Raw genomic sequence first — 18,365 nt, 5'->3', positions numbered from 1 at the left:
ATTAAGTTAAAAACCACTTATTTTGATAAGTCAAAATATTTAACTTAACATTTTAAGTTAAATATTATCAACTAATATTTTTATATAAATTCAATCATTAAATATTTTCAGCACTTATAATATTCAGCACTTAAAATTCAGTACTTATTTTTTCAGCACTTAACTTTCAGTTTTATCAAACAGCACCTTAGACTTGTGACAACTAACTCAACTTGCTTATTTAGAACGAATAACCCCTCAAATTGCTCAATTGGAACAAATAACTCCTCAAGTTACTTATCTAGAACAACTAATCCCTAAACTCAAATAAACATTCAACATAATATTACATCAGAAATAAAAGATTTCAAATTATCGGTTGCTACATCTAACTAATCTAGTGATATATTAAGTAAAGGGCAAAAAAAACTCCCAAAATAACTTATTTGAAGGGTTCTTTGTTCGAAATAAACAAATTAAAGGGATTAGTTGTCACAAGTCTAAGTTTGCAAACTTAGTTGCAGTATTGGGATAACTTTGGAATGCTGGGAATGTATTAAACCTAATTCTATTCATGACCGTTCTTAGTAGATAGGGCAATTTGTCCAATTAATTCCATTAACGAAATAAATTATCTTTATAAATCATATTATCATATTAAACATTATAATTTGGAGAAATAGACCTCTCATGGTATCTTTAATCTTTATTAAAGGATACCCAATTTCTTTTCTTTCCATCCAAACTTAAAACTTGCCTCAAAACAAACATTATATTAAAGACTTTTCTTTCTTTTCTAAAACCCTGCTTTTTCTCTACATTACTTTAATTACCCACCACTTGTGTTAAACTAGAGGGCTAGGACCTAATTAGGTGATTGATTTGCTTGAGATCACTTTGTAGGATATGTCCATATTAGGTGTCAATTCGGTTCTCCTTTTCGTGCCCGATTTTTTTATTAGTTAGTTCGTATTTTCTTTTATATTAAATAGAATTAAAAACAACGGCTACAACTGACAATAAAAAAACAGCTGAACCAAACAAACTCTAAATTTAGAGTTAGTTAAAGCCACCAATCGTTTATTTTGACAAAATCGGATACAAGAAAAATAGCTTCTACAACATTGCCTAGTTTCGAGGAGGACCAAGTTTCCTATCTTGACATACATTACTTCTTGTGACGTAAGAGCATCTCCAACACTAACTAGCCATTTTACTCTCTAAAATAATATAAAATATTAATTTAACCAAATTTAGCTAGCCAAATTTATGTCTTATTCCAACCATACTAACTATTTGACTCTCTATTTGATTATTTTATCATTAAAAGTGAATAAATTTAAATGATAAAAAAAAAGTAGAAAAAAGAAACAAAGAAAGAGAAAGAATTAATAAAAAATAGAAATAGCTAACCAAAGAGACTAGCCAAATTTAGCTAGTGAAAATGGCTAGCTATTTATTTTAGAGAGCCATGTCACCTTGTTGGAGTGCTCCCTTTCTAAATGGCTAGCCAAATTTGACAATTTAGAGAACCATATCAACCTATTGGAGATGCTCTAATGTACAAAAATATTGATTTTTTGCTCAGAGTAATGCTTCAAAAGGCATTATTCCTTTCAAATAACTTGTGATTAAATTATTCCCCGAATAGTGATGAGTTAACTAGGGTGAAGTCGGATAAAATTCGTCCGATTCCAAAACCGTAAAAAAAACGGTCAAAGTTTATCCGACTTCTTTACAAGAAAAAAAAAGCGTCACCCAAGCATTTAAGCTTGGTTACGCTTCCTAACAAAAAAATCAGATGAACTTCATCTGGCTTCCTAGCCAATCAAATAACTTATAACTACCTCAAAATATATCTTCTTTTCTCCATGTTTACACGAATTTTATTATCAACAAGGAACTCGGATTAACTTTATCCAACTTCCTTGCAACTTTAAACTGGGATGAAGTTCATCCAACTTCTGTTTTAGGAAATGTACCCCAAGCTTAAAGGCTTACATATGACACATACAAACTTCGTTCGATTTCTTTACAGTTTTAAAGTAGAACAAACTTTGTCCGACTTCAGTCTAGTTAACTCAGCACTATTCGAGAAATAATTTCTAACGGGCTTTTTGAAAGGAATAATGCTCATTTGGAGTGAGTAAAAATTCAAAAAATATTAATATTTGAGCTACAATGATAAATTGAGTAAATCAGTTGAGGAAAAAAAAAATACTTGTATGATTGATTATTCTTTAAAGAAACACATGAATCATAAATTAACAAAAGCATAAGCTATAAATAATGAGACATCAGCAAAGAAATGAATGAATTTCGGTCCCATCGAACCCGGATCACTGCCACGACATAATTATGATTTTCTCAGTATGAACTAGAAGCACAATCACAGTCCGGAAACAGGGAGGATGACCGGAATTGAACTAGATAAAACTCGGAAACGGCGAACTTATTATTGGAAGGAAAAGGAGGGGTTAGGGGTTATGTGCTTCCTAGAGAACAAGTTCATACCTAAAAAGAAATAAACAGCTACTACTAGTACAACAACAATGCTGCCGCTTGGACTGTGTTTCGCCTGCCGAGTACAAACGTCCCCGACATTCGCTCTGTGTTTCGCCTGCCTAGTACGTAAGTCCTTGACATTCGCTCTGTGTTTCACCTGCCTAGTACAAACGTCCCCGACATTCGCTCTGTGTTTCGCCTGCCTAGTACAAACGTCCCCGACATTCGCCCGTACCACAATAGCATGGCGACTGCTTGACTTGCCCATCAGGACCAGTAACACTATCAAGCTCATAACCGTAATCATATGTAAGTTCCTGCTAGCAAAAGTTAATATTTCAAAACTGCTGCTGTGTTGAAGATAACGTATCAAAGGTCGTAATAGAGGTTTAGTACCGACGCACATTCTCACAGTTTAAAAATTAGCTTATTAGGAAGCACCGAACACTTCTAGGAGGTTAACATACCGGAAACAAAGGGACACAAAGCCGATACTTCAAAAAAAGTGTCCCCTCTTTTTTTTAGACTCAATACATCTTGCGCCCCCTAAACTTGTCCCAAAATGCCAACTAACCCTGACCTTTAAAAAATGTTCTATTCACCCCCTATACTTGGTTAAAGTAAACAGTTAACCACCTTGAATCCACGTGGCGGAGTAAGGAGATTTTGGAGTTGAAATGTGCACACTTTAAGCAAGTCTGATAATAGATAATTTTAAGAAAGTTCAAGGGGCTAATAGGTAACTTTCAAAGTCTCGATTGGTCACTTTAAGCCAGTTCAGGAGTAAATAGAACTTTTTCAAAGTACAGGGGCAGTTGAATTTTTTCGACAAGTATAAAGGGCTAAAGATGTATCAAGCCTTTTTTTTGTTAATTCGGTGACACTTTGGGGACTTCTGAGTTAATTAAGTATAATTTGGGGGTTTTTTTAATAATTTTTCAAAAAGAAGGGTTGATATAAAAAAAAAGCCCTAATAAAGAAAAAGAAATCAAAATCTAACAAAAAGAATATAGAAACGAATCATATGTTTTGGTAATTTAAATAGTTTGAAGAATTAAATGTTTATGAAAACTTGACTTATTATTATGGATGTTATTTATGGTTTATACATCATTTGCCTCCTGAACTTGTCCAAAAAGCTTGATTGGTCCCTGAACTTTCAAAGTGTCCCGATAGCCCTCTCAACTTGTATAAAAGGTTCGGTTAGCCCCCTGAACTTGTAAAAAATGTAATCAATAGATCACTCGGTCGCAAAAAAGTAAGTTAAATGCGGAAAATGTATTCCACGCATTTTAGAATGTTATTACATAATTCAAAAATAGATTAAAAATGAAGTTATTACTTACTCAACAAATACCCAGATTTTGGTCGTTTTACTTTTTTTTAAGACTCGTGCAATACATCTTCCGCATTTAACTTACTTTTTGGCCTAATGCTCCTCCAGCCCCCTTAACTTGTCCGAATTGGTCATTTTACCCCTCAACTTATCGAATGTCCTATTTACCCCCTTAATTCCATAAAGTGGTATTTCTCACCCTCTCAACTTGTCCATTTATCCCCCAACTCATAGAATATCCTATTTACCCCCCTTAACTCCATAAAAGTGGTATTTCTCACCCCTTACAATCCGTCATCGAGGCCTAAACTGATACATTTTTCAAACGTTAAACCTATATTGGTGCTATTTTGTACGTGGAACCTAAATTGATACTTCCCCAAAATCATAGGTCTATTTTGGTACATTATCCTTACATATAATGTCTTTAATTTGTTTATATTAATGTTCTTGTTTTTTATCAAAAAAAAAAAAGTTTTTGTTATTTGTATCTTTTATTCATTCTTTCTCTTTTCAACTTTTTTTATTTGTTAAATTTTGATTATCTAATTATTATAATAAACACATGAAGGATCAATATAATTATCAAATTAAAACAAAATAAAAAGTTGATATTAAAAATATATATTTTCACGTTTCAAAAAAAATATATATTTTCAAACTCATTTGAATAAGTGCTATTAATTTTGCATTATAAAGGGGTAAGAAATACCACTTTTATGGAGTTCACGAGGTAAATAGGATCATAAAGGGTGAAAAATACCACTTTTATGGAGTTAAGGGGGTAAATAGGACATTCGATGAGTTGATGATGGGTAAAATGACCAATTTGAACAAGTTAAGATGGTGGGAAATACCATTTCTATGGAGTTAAGGGGGTAAATAGGACATTCGATGAGTTGGAGGGGTAAAATGACCAATTTGAACAAGTTAAGGGGGCTGGAGTAGCATTAGGCCTGCAACCAAGTGATCAATTGATTACATTTTTTGCAAGTTCAAGGGGCTAACTGAACATTTTATGCAAGTTGAGGGGGCGATCGGGACACTTTGAAAGTTCAGGACAAATGATGTATTAAGCCTTTATAATAACTTATGAATAGTAAAACCTCTAAAATTAATATTTGTTGGCATCATAATATTTTATTATTTTTATAGAGATATTAACTGATAAATTATATTTATTAATTTAAAGAGATTTTTGTAATTTATTGATGTTAAAATTTGATTACATAAAACACTGTATCTTAGAAAAATCATGAATCATATTAATAGAATTAATTTTACATAATATTAATAAAAACTAATAAACAAGAAAGAAAAAACAACTAGACTTAAACTTTTTTTTTAAACAAATAACATTAGAATCATATTTCACTAAATCGTCTTAGTTATGTTTGTGTAAGTTTATGTAATTATTAATTTCTGATATTAATGGGACCCTATATTTATATAGGGGTTCTTTTAAAATATATTATCTTATCAAAATTTGTTAATATTTCAACGTGACCGGAGAAAAATATTATCAAAGAGAGCTTATTAATTTGAGAGATATTCATGGATCAATCCAATGGTCATCCAATCAAAAATCCGATCCAATCCACTAAAAGAAAGAATCTATAGATACTCCATAGAGTTGGATTGGTTTTGGTTTGGTTATTAATGACCAATCCAAGGATCAATTTCATCCAAACAAATTTTTTAGCTAGATTAAATAATCCAATCAATTTTATTTAAATATATGGCATATCCAATTTTTTCAATAATATCAAATTTAGAAAAATAAAAGTTAAGGTGCAAAAATACCCGGGTCAGGAGCAATTTTACCCCTAACGTCTAAAATGGTGCAATTTTATCCCTAATGTTGGAAGTCAAGAGCAATTTTATCCCTAACGTTGATAAATTGGGTCAATTTGAGAAATAATTCATCAAACTGTCTTCTCGGTCATGAATCTTGTCACTACACTTCACACATGCGTTATTTTATCGGTAACAAATCACAAACATATGTTGGGATGTGAAAGAAATAAGAAAAAAATATTAAAAATATACTGTCTTTTGTACGAATTAGACAAAAAAAATTAAAAAATTCACCGAATTTATAAAAAATATTAATCTCCAGTTTTATTATTAAATTACAAAAAACATTATATCCTTTTTTTAGAACAAATTGATATGCAACCGGTGCAAAATAAAGAAAAAAATGACTGTATTTTATAATAGTGTCTAAAATTGATCCAATTTATCAACGTTAGGGGTAAAATTGCTTTTGGCTATAAACATTAGGGGTAAAATTGCTCCTGACTCAAAACATTAGGGGTATTTTTGCATCTTAACCCAAAAAATGGAGGAAGAAAACTTGAAAACACAAAAAAGAAAAAAAAGGAATAGAGAACGTGAAAACGGGAAAAAATGTGACAAACGGAAAAAAATGTGACAAACGGAAAAAAAAAAGTGGAGAACGAAAAAACCATGAAAAAAATGAAATAGACGCAAAACTGACAAGCAAAAAAAAATAGGAAACATAAAACGGAAAAAATACAGTGTTCTAAATTCTAAGTATAATATAATTTTTTATATAATTGCACTAATATTTTATTTTCTAATGAATGACCATGATAAAAAAAAAATGAGGTTGATTTCAGTTTAGATATAACCAATATATCTTCTTTTTTTTCAAATTTAGATGGCTTTAACATTTGCCAAGTATTTGTCTTTTCTTTTTTTTTATACTAAATTTTAAAGGGATTTCAAAATTAAACAATAATTAGTTAATTCAAATGGAAAGTTCAATTTTAATTTGAATCTGAAATTGGATAACGGTTGTGTAAAACTTAACCAAAGGACGTGACAATTAAATTTTTAAACTAAAACAGTTGACCATAGTTATTAAAGGCGCGCCTCGACTAAGGCTCCAGCCTTAGCGCCTCTGGAGCCCAAAGGCGGGCACGGTCAGTCATGCGCACGCCTTAGTGCGCCTTGGTGCGCCTTAACCAAGGCACTAGGCACGCGCCTTGGCTCGCCTCGGCTACCTTAGGGTATTTTTAGAGTTAAGGGTTTTAGGGTTTTGAGGGTATATTAGGGTTAGGGTATTTTAGGGGGTTTTTAAGTTCAGAAAATAAAAGAAGAGCAGAAACAGACAAAGATCGACAATTTTTACTCCACATATCGCAACAGTGATTTTACTGTCCTCCCTCCATCAACAGTGCTTCCATCTATCAGGGTTGATGATGATTATGGTTCCAATGAAGATTAGGAAGGAAGACTAGGAAGTTAAAGATTAGTTGTTTTGTTTTCTTTAGTTTTAACTTTTAAGTCGGAATTATGAGTTTATGATTATGCCTTAGTAGTTAACTAGAGAGCATTTTATGGTTTTGTTGTTGGTATTTGACTATTTGTGATTATTTGTGACTAGTATTATGAATTTATGATTTTTTTTGTGCGCCTCGAGTCGCTCGGGCGCGCACCTTAAGTTGCGCCTTGCGCCAAGGCTCCATGACCCCCCTTGCGCCTTTAATAACTATGCAGTTGACGAACATTGTAGATTATACAAATCTTTCACAACTAAGATCTCTTATTTGCATTTTTTTTTTTTTTACGTTTTCCCATTTTTTCTGCTTTAACCGGTTTTCTATTTTTGCTTTTTTCACGTTTTCCTTTTTGTTTTTCATTCAGTTTTCCACGTTTTTCGTTTTTCACAAACTATTTATTGAGTCAATTAAGGAGGTTATACTATATATATAAATTTGGAATGTCCCCGCCGTACCCGTATCTCACATTTTTTTAAAATGACGTCTGCCACACCCACATCCATACAGGCACCCACGCCCATACTTCCTAATTGTAAGCATGAGATTAGAACCAAGAAGCTCAATTAGAGATGCTTACCTGCATAGGAGGTATGTCATCCGCAGCAAATAGCACAATCCGAGCAAGTCTAATATCATGGTGAGAGCTCAAAACACACTGGACAAATAGGTTGGGATCACAGCTATGGTTGATAAATCTGGTAACGTTTCCACGGGCAGCTCCATCTACGCAAAACTCTGTCTCGATTTCTGCTTCATCCACTTTGTCTACGAGAGAACGTGCCCGTTTAGACACGTCACCTTGTCGCCTCTGCGAGAAAATTGCATCAAATATAACATGGTAAAAGAATGAAAGGAAAAAGAGCTTCAGAAACGTGCACCAGGAAAAAAAAACAGAAGAAAGAAAAGCAAGTATCAGCAGAAAATCTCAGCAATGTTTTGTTCAATTATGACCGCAATAAACAAGAAATAGCGCTCAACGTAAGCAATTGGAAGACAATTTGGCAAGTACATAGCGGTGCTACTTTTCCAAATTTGGAATTTGCTATTGCAACAGGAGCATTGTTGTTAGAATCTTATGATTAAGATTCGATTCAGCTCTATTTCGAGCCGGATCTTCAACACCATTCATCAAAAACTTCAACAACACTAACTATGAAACTCACTCTCTTCATGTCCAATTGTTAGTTATCAATTGTTATTTATCAAGTTATCAACTAGCTACATGGCTGGCTACATACAAGTATAATCAAATCAAGATGAGACGGGCGGACACTCGACTGCGGCAGTTATACAATATCTGCTGCTGCTAAGCCAAGAAGAGGGTTGGGTGTGAAAAGAATCTCCTTAGACTGCTTTCTATCAAACTAGTTTCATTCCATCGTTATAAAATTGACAACAAGACAATAAAAACAGTCAGAAACTAAAACTCTCCATCTCCACTAGATTATTAAACAGAGTTTCATTTGTGAATTAGTTTTATTAGAATTGAATTTGCATTAAATTTGAATTTTAAGTACTTGAGTTGGCTGATATGATTTCTTTTTTGACATTAAAATTGCTAGACTAATATTTGATAATATTTTGAGTTTAACATGGTAAATATTTTTTTTTATAGGCACAATACATAACCCCTCAACTTGCTTTTTTGGAACAATTAATGCCACATGGCAGCACGTGATTGACATCACGTGATAGTAGGACTTTTTTATAATATTATGAATTTGACTTCAGAGTCACGATTCACAAAATGAGGATTTCGAGTCGAATCTCAATTTCACAACTATGAACAGGAAAATACAGCAATTGTGCAACACATGCTGCCTAAAAAGTTTGAAGGAAGCAATACGAAAAGTGCCAGTTTCTATAGAATTCAGAAGTACCTACCTCTCTTCCCCCTATTTCTTTCATTGTCTGCCAGCAATCAATCTGAAATATAAAGTCATTTTCGGAGACAGTATCCAACTCGGAACTCTTCCTAATAACTCCAATATATTCACATACAAAGGCACCAGAAGGAATAAAGTCCCAAGATCTAACAGCCCATCCCTTGTTCATTGTTCGGTATACCTGTTCGGATAAAAAAAATTCCGATAAATTCAGGAACTTCAAACTGAAAACAAATTCCATGTTGATCATACAGCTACAGTACCTCAAGTTGGTACTTCATTTCCCGCTGAGATACACGGTTGACGCAATTTGGTCCACATCCACATCCCGGGCCACATTCAAACACAACATCTTTTGGTTCAATCAATCTGAAAAGGAACAAATAATTGGACAAGTAATAAGAGTTTAAATCTTGGAAATTTTATTTTATATCAGAAAAATGAGGCATGACAAAGGACCAAAAATGTGAGAAACCAGGACGGATCTAGACCCCGTTTGTTTGCCGGAAAATATTGGATAAAGGAAATTTTTTTGTTGGAAAATAAATATTTTCCGCTGTTTGTCTATGACATCGAACAATGGAAAGAATAGGTGGCTGACTGCCATTTTCAAAAGGGTTAGAAGAAACGGAGCAGGGTTCCAAATGGTTGAGAAAAATGTTTTCCTCTTTTGAAAAAGGTAAAACATTTTCTCACTTCTTTCGTATATTTTCTATTGACTAACCTAAAATTTTCTATTGACTTATTTTCCTAAGTAAACAAACACCGGAAAATCAGTAAAATATTTTCCTACACAATATTTTCCGACAAACGAATGGGGCCCTAATCTAACTCATAATTTTGCAAACGAAATTAGTTACTCCCTCCGTTCATTTTTATATGTCGGTTAAGGTTTTTCATCAAAACCAATGCATTGTTAATGAGACTATTAAAATGACTAATTTACGTTAATACTTATTTCCTAAATCTCCACTTTCTATACAAAAATTCTCGATGTTATTAGTTTTTATGGCTTAATTAGGATTATTTGCATTAATAGTTAAACATCTCTCTCACTATAAATAGGGTCAAATTTGAGAAACCTAAAACGGCGTATAATAAAAGATGGAGGGAGTAAATACTTAATCCCACGAAAAAATTATACTAAAAATTAATTAGTTATCTTCTAGGAAGCACCACTTCTAGGAGGTTCACGTACGAGTGTCGAACACTCCGGGGACACGCACCCGACACTCCAAAATAAGTGTCCCCTCTTTTTCTTTTCTTTTTTAATGGGGACACTTTTGGGACAGTTCATGGACACTTCTGGAACACTTTGGGGCACGGATTCTGAGTTAATTTAAGTAGAATATAAGAGTATTTTTTAATAATTTTACAAAAAAGAGGGGTTGATATATACAAAAATAAAATATACCATAATAAAAAAATATATCAAAAGCTAATGAAAAGAATATATAGCAGCCGCCCCTTTTTGGTAGTTTAAATAGTTTGAAGTATGAAATTTTCTTTTGATGAATTAATGACTTATTATCCATTCCAAAAAATCAGCTAAACGGATTGGTGCAAGGCCCAGAATTCAAATCTCACCTCCCACCATCTTTTTTTTCCACGTATGGAAAGTCAGAGCCATTAAGTCGAACACAGGAACAATACTTTTTATTGGTACAATTTCCTTTGCAATTGCATCCACGATGACTTGGGGGAATGACCACATTTTTTGTAACTTCAGCAGTGTTGATGTATTTGAAGCCTACGATTCAAGGGATTACCGTTAATAACGATTAATAAATATATATTTCATTTATCAATTGGCAAGGGATATAAAACTAGGGAACAAAAAAGTCAAGAGTACCAAAGAAAGATGGAAAAAGTGCCATGTTATTTGAGATTGTGGAGATGTTGTAGGAAGCACATCCAATTCAAAAACACAAACGAGTACTTTTTAGGAAAATATGAAAATAACTTCGCCAAGTTTAAGGCCCAATTTGTTTGCCGGAAAATATTGTGCAAGAAAATATTTTCCTGATTTTCTGGTGTTTGTGAAATTTTAGGTTATTAAGCAGAAAAATATATGAAGAAAGTGGGGAAAATGTTTTACTCTTTTAAGCTTTTTGGAACCTTACTCCATTTCTTCCTACCCTTTTGAAAATAATAGCTACCCACCACTTCTTCCCGTTTTCCGATGTTGTAGCGAAACAACAACAAATCCCTTACCCAATATTTTCCAGCAAACAAACTGGGCCTAAATGTGCAAGACATCTGTGCAGACCAGTCCTGAATGTTTTAACAGCTCTGTGCTCACCACAGAAAATTAAGAAACTTTGGTACATTCTGAATTTAATTAATGCAAGGACCTACTTATTGCAATTACACAATATATAAAACCACTAAATTTCAGAGATTGAGAATTTACAGCTTCTAGAAGTGAAGCATTGAAATATCCCTCCACATGCAACATATACACTAAAAGAACCATGGGAAGAATCCAAATTACCACCATAAAACTATAGAAAATTTAATAAGATAGCCATAGGATACACAAGCAAAGCTACTTATGAAACAAAAGACAAATGATCTTCCTTTACAAGAAAAGCTACTCTGATAAAACATAAATCAAACAATATACCTGAGTCTGAGGGTACAATGGGAGGATCGACCAAATTCGTCGCAGGAATGCGCATACTTTCTTTACCATAAGATATGTCCTCGCACACCAAGCTTGGAACATAGCACACTTCTGTCAGTTTAAATAATTAAATGTACATGATAAACAGTATTGATACAATCAAGATTCCATACCCTGGTAATCCAGAAAAATCTTTTGACGCTCCGCCCTGTACAAAAAAATCCAAAAACAAATGCCACGAGGACGTATTTCACTTGTGTAATATGTTCAACGAAATTCAAAAACTACATATAGGTTATACAAAGAATAAGGGCTAAAGTAACCCTTAGATCTAGACTTATCAAATCTAAACCTTAGGATGCTTTGAATCTCCAACCTAGGATTCTAATAAGCCTAGATCTAACGGTGACTGATCAAATTTATTTGGTCATTCAGGGTCCTTGTGAACGCTACTGTACCACTCAAGTACTTTCAAGCAACAAATAGAGTTCTTATTGTTAAAAAGCAATCACCTGAACAATGGAAGGATGATGCTTATCAAGAGTCCTGACTGTCCCTTTCATCTTCGCACCAACCTTTTCACACAACTGATGAGCTGAAAAGCTCTTGTAACCCAATGATTTCAGAGAAGCGTCATTTTCATATTTAACGTCCAACAGGCTTATGGTGTCCCTATCACCTATGTCCTTTCTAGCAACACTAGGTGACCATTCTTGGATTTCAATGGTGATTTTGTCTTTAGGAAAAGACAATTTCCTATTTCCATTACAGGTATTACCATTGATGGGGGTTTTGTCTTTAGGAAAAGGTAATTGCCTATTTCCATCTTTGTTGGTATAGATATTGCCATTCGCTGCATTTAATTTACATTTCTTATTAGTTCCATAAAATGGCCGCTTGCTTATTGGTGTATTTACAAATCTCGGGCTTACTCTTCGCTCTAAAGGAAGTCCTGTCAATTGTACTGTTTGAGAGTTTTGCACAACATTCTTTCTCAAGGTAACATCAACTATTTCATCTTCGGCTTCATTCTTGTTAGAATTATGGCTGTAACTGTTACTATCTTTGTATGCTAACATCACGACCACTGGGTCCACCAATGACTCCGTTACACTTGCAGTAGACCTTGGATGCATACTATCGGCCAGAAAAGCTTCACACCTTGTAAATTCCAGATATGATTCATCTTCTAAGTTCAGAATTGCTGTACTGTTATGCTCCATAGATCCTAAACCAAGGGCAAAATCTTTTTCTGTACCTCTATCTTCTACCTCTGTTCTAGCCATATTAAGTTGGCATTTTTGCGTTGAGTGACCAACTTCAGTTTCTTGCTTACTAGTGTCATCATCAGGAAAATGCAGTACTCTCTTGCAGTCATCATCTCCATATTTCCTGTGGCAGAGGTCACCGTTCGTAGCATCCAGCTTCCTCTTTTGATTACTACTATCATAACATGATCTTTTATGTAGGGAGAAATACTTAACAACTTGCGACAAAAGATCCCCATCTGATTTTATTTTTTGAGCTTGCTGACCACCATTCTTAGTCGTCGTAGTTCCATCCTTAGTTTGTTCGCCAATAATGTTATTTTTTAAAGAATGTGACCTCGTCAAATTATTATCTTGAGTTTTTCTGTCACATCCATCATCTTTAGAAGCCCTCAACTGGCTCCTACGAACACTGCCATAATACGGTCTTTTGTTGGCAGGTATATCTTTAAGGCGTGGGCTTACTCTTTGCACAGAAAGATGACCTTCTGACCTTATCTTTGACACAGGGGTTTTTCTAACATCAATGTCAACTTTAGCTTCGTTTGAGCGCAGATCATCTTCAGCATAATGGACTTGCTGCTTCGGATCATCATCGTCAGCTTTTCTGCAGTAGACTTCATCTTTAGAAGCAGATAAGTGCCTTCTCTTAGCACTTCCATAAAATGGTTGCTTTTCCTTGGGTATGTTTTGAAGTCTCGGGCTAACTCTTCGATCCACATTAAATCCATCAGTCTTTATATCTTGACCTTCTTGCTTAATATTCTTCATGGAAAAATTAAATACTTCCCTTGGAGTTTCTTTCTCTTCAGAATTTTTGGCAGAGCAGTTGCTTCCCTGGTGCATCATATGCACCACTCTACTCATCAATTGATTCTAATATCAAAATTCTGCAAGTAGAAAATAATAGAAATTACAGTTCTAATGTGATCCGGAGACCATCATATAACAAGTACATTGTCCACTACTAACTAGGAAGCACCGACACAGGTACAGACGACATTTTTAAAAAAATATGAGACACAGGTACAGAGGGGACACGCCAAATTTATATATATGCATAACGTTTATTAGTCATTATAAACCATAAATAATATCCATAATAAGTGAGTAATTCATCAAAAAGAAACATTAGATACTTCAAACTATTTAAACTATCAATAAAGGACGGCTGCTACATTCTTTTCATTAGATTTTGATTTTTTTTTATTAGGGTTGTATTTTATTTTTGTATATATCAACCCCTCCTTTTATAAAATTATTAAAAAATACCCATATATTCTACTTAATCATAGTTATTAAAGGCGCGCCTTTGGCGTATGGCACACCAGGCGCAGACCTTAGTGCCATGACACCCCCATGGCGTGGCGCGCGCCTGGCGCACCATTTTGCGCCAAGTGGCAATTGCCAAAGGCGCGCCTTGGTGACATAGGGGCAGCTTTATGGGTTTTTTTGACAGTTACATATCTAGAACACGTGTTTTGAAGGGTCCCAAATGAGAAAAAAAAAAAGACAAATATTAAGAAGGAAGAGAGATTATACGTTTGAATCAAGAGTTCGATGATGCTAGATGAGTGTGACAGTGATGATGAAGAGTGATGAATTTGGAGAGTTTTTATCAGGAGTAGAACTTAGGATTTAGTATTCAACTTTAGCTTTCCAACATGTGGTTTATTTTTTAAAAATTTATTTATGCTTAAGAATATTGTCATGATTTAGTATTCATTGCATTTTTATGTTAGTTTTATAGTTTTATAATTTTTATTTTTGTAAGTGCGCCTTGTCTCGTTATGGCATGCCCCGACCCCTAGCGCCTAAGTGCGCCATGCGCCTTTAATAACTATGTACTTAATTAACTTAGAATGCGTGCCCCGAAGTGTCCCCATTAAAAAAGAAAAGAACAAGAGAGAGCACTTATGTTGAAGTGTCGGGTGCATGTCACTCCTAGAAGTTCAGTGCTTCCTAGTCCACCAATCATCCAATTTAACAAGAAATTCCAAAGTTGTGTGTTTTGACAAATCAATCCATTCGAGCTTATAGAAAAATATGCTAATAATTTTTTAAAAGAATAGATTCACCACTCCACAATATCAACAAACGACATTTTTAAAAATATGAGACACGGGTACAAAGGGGACATGCCAAATCTATATATATAACATTTACTAGTCATTATAAACCATAAATAACATCCATAATAAGTCACTAATTCATCAAAAAGAAACATTAAATACTTCAAACTATTTAAACTACCAAAAAAGGGGCGGCTACTATATTCTTTTCATTAGATTTTGATTTCTTTTCTTTTATTAGGGTATATCCCCTCCTTTTTGTAAAATTATTACAAAAAGATACCCCTAAATTCTACTTAATTAACTTAGAATCCGTGTTCACGAAGTGTGCCCATTAAAAAAAGAATAGAAAAAAAGGGGACATTTATTTTGGAGTGTTGGATGCGTGTCTCCGACACTCATACGTAACCTCCTACAAGTGTCGGTGTTTCCTAGTCCACTAATCATCCAATTTAACAACAAATTCCAAAGTTACAGATCTTGGCAAATCAATCCATTCAAACTTATAGAAAAACATGCTAATAATGTTTTAAAAGAATAGCTTCACCACTCCAGAATATCAATATTTTGAGCTGAAATTAACACTCCCTCCAACAATTTCAACTTCTTTGCCCGGTTCATACAGTATTCCTACTGGAGTTCAAAATTACATCTACACAATCTACAGATGAGGACAGAAGCAAAGCTCACAGGTTAATTTTCTCATAACTGTTAAATTATAGCACTCCAGCCAGGGCGGAACCCCCTGGCTATCGGAACCACCCCTACCATGGATGGTTTCCAGCCCCGGACAGTTAGAACTACACAGTATGGATGGTTTTGGCGCCTTGTTTTCGACAAATTTAGGTTTGGAGTGGTTAATTCACTCATTGAGTTATATTTAATTACAAAATTCAACTAGATTAATATATGATAGGCACGACTCAATTTTACTCCAAATCTAGCTTAATTCGCCACTGACTCCACCATAAGTTTCCTTGTCAAAACAAGCACATCGAACAAATTAAGAAAATACAAACAGAAACCAGACACAAAGTAGGAGACCGTGCAGTACAAAAGATGTTAAATCAATTCCGCAAACAGCCGTGCATTTAATTCGCGAGTTATACCAAACTAATATCAGAAACAACTAATGCACAATGTCCAGACAGGCGATGAATCAGAATAAGAAGGTGCATCAAACTTCATTAATGAGAAATCAGAAAAAAAACTGAAACAAAATTGATATCGAATTTCTTAATCAAAGAATAGAGACCAAGACATTACCATAAAATTAGAGGCCAGCAAGAACGATGGATTAGCGCAAAGAGCTTGAAGCCGGAGCAGAAAAACTAGACGAAGGGATCTGCAATTTCGAACCTAGGGTTTATAAACCAAGAGATTCAAATATAAATTGGGGAGGCCGGCGGGAAGAGGAGGGAAGAAAAAAAAAACAGTGCTCAGGAGATGGATACTGGCACGTACCATAGTATCGGTTTCTGATTCGAAGTAACGTAACGGACCACTACCGCCACGTGGCATTTTTCCCAATTTTAGCTTAAAAAATTCAGAAGTTTACGCACAATAGTGGAAAGTGGTGTGTTTGAAAAAAATTGTTTAAAATAAATATGGGGTTAAATACACGATCGGTCACTGAATTTATATATTTTTTTTTAAATGGTTATTTAATTTCAATTTATTTTAATAAAATCATTTAATTTTGAGTTTTGTTTCAATTATGTGACTCTGGTGATTTCAGTGGTTAAAATGTATCGGAACGATACCATCACGGGTACATCAGCATGAGCCAATTCAGATCTCTGATAAAAACAACACATGACATTCACCAATGTGTCATCTAACTATCACGTGTCTGTTATTTTTATAGAAAAATATTAGTTTTTCATAAAAATAAGCGACACGTGGCAGTTACGTTTCATTTCGATCAGAGATCTAAGTTGGCTCATGTTGACATATCACTCATGTCATTATTTCGATGCATTTTAACTACTGAAATCGGTAGAGTATCTAATTGAGAGAAAACTCAAAGTTGAGTGATTTTAACGTGGCAAATTGAAGTTGAATATGCATTTTAAAACAACCATGTAAGTTTAATGACCGATAGTGCCTCAAACCGAATAAATACGAGATAAAATATAAAAATATGCTTAATATTTATGGTTGGGGTATTTTTAATAGAAGATTCACATGGAAATTCAATTTAAATATTTTATCAAATAATTATATTAAAAATAATAAATTATTTATTTTTTAATATAATTTAAAGATCGAGATTTATAAATTAGAGATTTGGAATATTTTTTTTAGAGCATTTAAAAGAGAATCTTAATTCTTTCTAAAAAATAATATAAACAATTAACTCTGAGTGATTTGAGAAGTCATTTAATAAGCAGTTGGAGTTGGTTTTTAACTCTCTATCTGAGGGGTGTTTAGTTACGTACTTTTCTCCTCTTGGTTGTCTTTTTACTTTTAAAGAAAAAGTTTTAGGTATTTGATAAACACCTCGTGTTTGCCTTTTATAGCTGAAAAGTAGTTTTTTACAAAAGCAGTGAATCTCTGCTTTTTCCAACAGCAAACTGTAATAACAAATAGCAATAACAAACAGTAGGTAAACTAAACGGACCCCAAGACATATCATATCTAGCAATATTCATATTCACTTATTATTTATTATTTTATCATTAAAAATATTAAGTATTTTTATATTTACCAATAGTGAGAGGAGAGACTACCCAATAATAAGTCATTAATAATAAAAAATAAAATAAGGAAGCACTATGAGCTCATCAATAATAGAAAGGATTGAGAGACTCTTAGTGATTTGAGGAATTACTGAGAGGTTGTTGGAGTTGATTTTTAACTCTATATCTCTCCTCAAATTTTAACTTAAAAGCTCAACTAAGATATTGTTTGAGATATTCTTATGATTTAAGATCATCTCCAAGATCTTATTATGTCACTCTCTAAAAATAATATAAACAATTGACTCTTAGTAATTTAAGAAGTGACTAAGACCATCTTCAAGAGACTCTTAATCCATTCTCTATAAGTAATATAAATAATTGACTCTTAGCGATTTGAGTCGTGGCGAGTACATATCATCTCCAATGATACTTCTCATATTCGCTAATTATTTATTATTTTATCATTAAGATTATTAAGTATTATTATATTTACTAGTAGTGTCATGAGAGAGACTCATCAATAATAAATTATTAATAAAAAAATGAAATAATGTTGAGACTATGATAGTGGAGAGGCTCCTCAATAAGAGAGAGAATAAGGAGGCTATTAGTGATTTGACGACTCAGCGAGAGATAGTCCAACTAAAGTATTGAGAGAATAAGGAGACTATGAGTTGGTCTTTAACTCTATCACCTCAGAT

At 33.6% G+C, this 18,365-nt stretch overlaps 1 protein-coding gene across 1 annotated transcript; it reads right to left on the bottom strand.

Annotated features, from left to right (window-relative positions):
- Window positions 1-2,132: 2,132 nt before the first annotated feature.
- Window positions 2,133-16,440, bottom strand: LOC136205733 (uncharacterized). The gene is made up of 9 exons (XM_065996471.1): window positions 16,247-16,440; window positions 12,153-13,798; window positions 11,814-11,848; window positions 11,641-11,732; window positions 10,602-10,764; window positions 9,278-9,383; window positions 9,013-9,195; window positions 7,706-7,936; window positions 2,133-2,801 (listed from the first exon to the last, which is right to left on the bottom strand). The coding sequence occupies exons 2-9, from the start codon at window positions 13,773-13,775 to the stop codon at window positions 2,688-2,690; spliced, it is 2,547 nt and encodes an 848-aa protein (XP_065852543.1). The 5' UTR covers window positions 13,776-13,798; window positions 16,247-16,440; the 3' UTR covers window positions 2,133-2,687.
- Window positions 16,441-18,365: the final 1,925 nt, after the last annotated feature.

This window comes from Euphorbia lathyris, chromosome 9, assembly GCF_963576675.1.
Source record: "Euphorbia lathyris chromosome 9, ddEupLath1.1, whole genome shotgun sequence".
NCBI lineage: Eukaryota > Viridiplantae > Streptophyta > Magnoliopsida > Malpighiales > Euphorbiaceae > Euphorbia > Euphorbia lathyris.
This window is presented reverse-complemented; position numbering and strand designations above follow the sequence as displayed.

Bases quoted from the DNA above. Each gene is read 5' to 3' on its own strand.
- LOC136205733 (XM_065996471.1), bottom strand. From the start codon at position 13,775: ATGAGTAGAGTGGTGCATATGATGCACCAGGGAAGCAACTGCTCTGCC. The intron at 11,733-11,813 runs GTATGGAATCTT...CTATGTTCCAAG, and splicing joins GATTTTTCTGGATTACCAGG to CTTGGTGTGCGAGGACATAT. The intron at 7,937-9,012 runs GTAGGTACTTCT...ATTTTCTCGCAG, and splicing joins AAGAAATAGGGGGAAGAGAG to AGGCGACAAGGTGACGTGTC.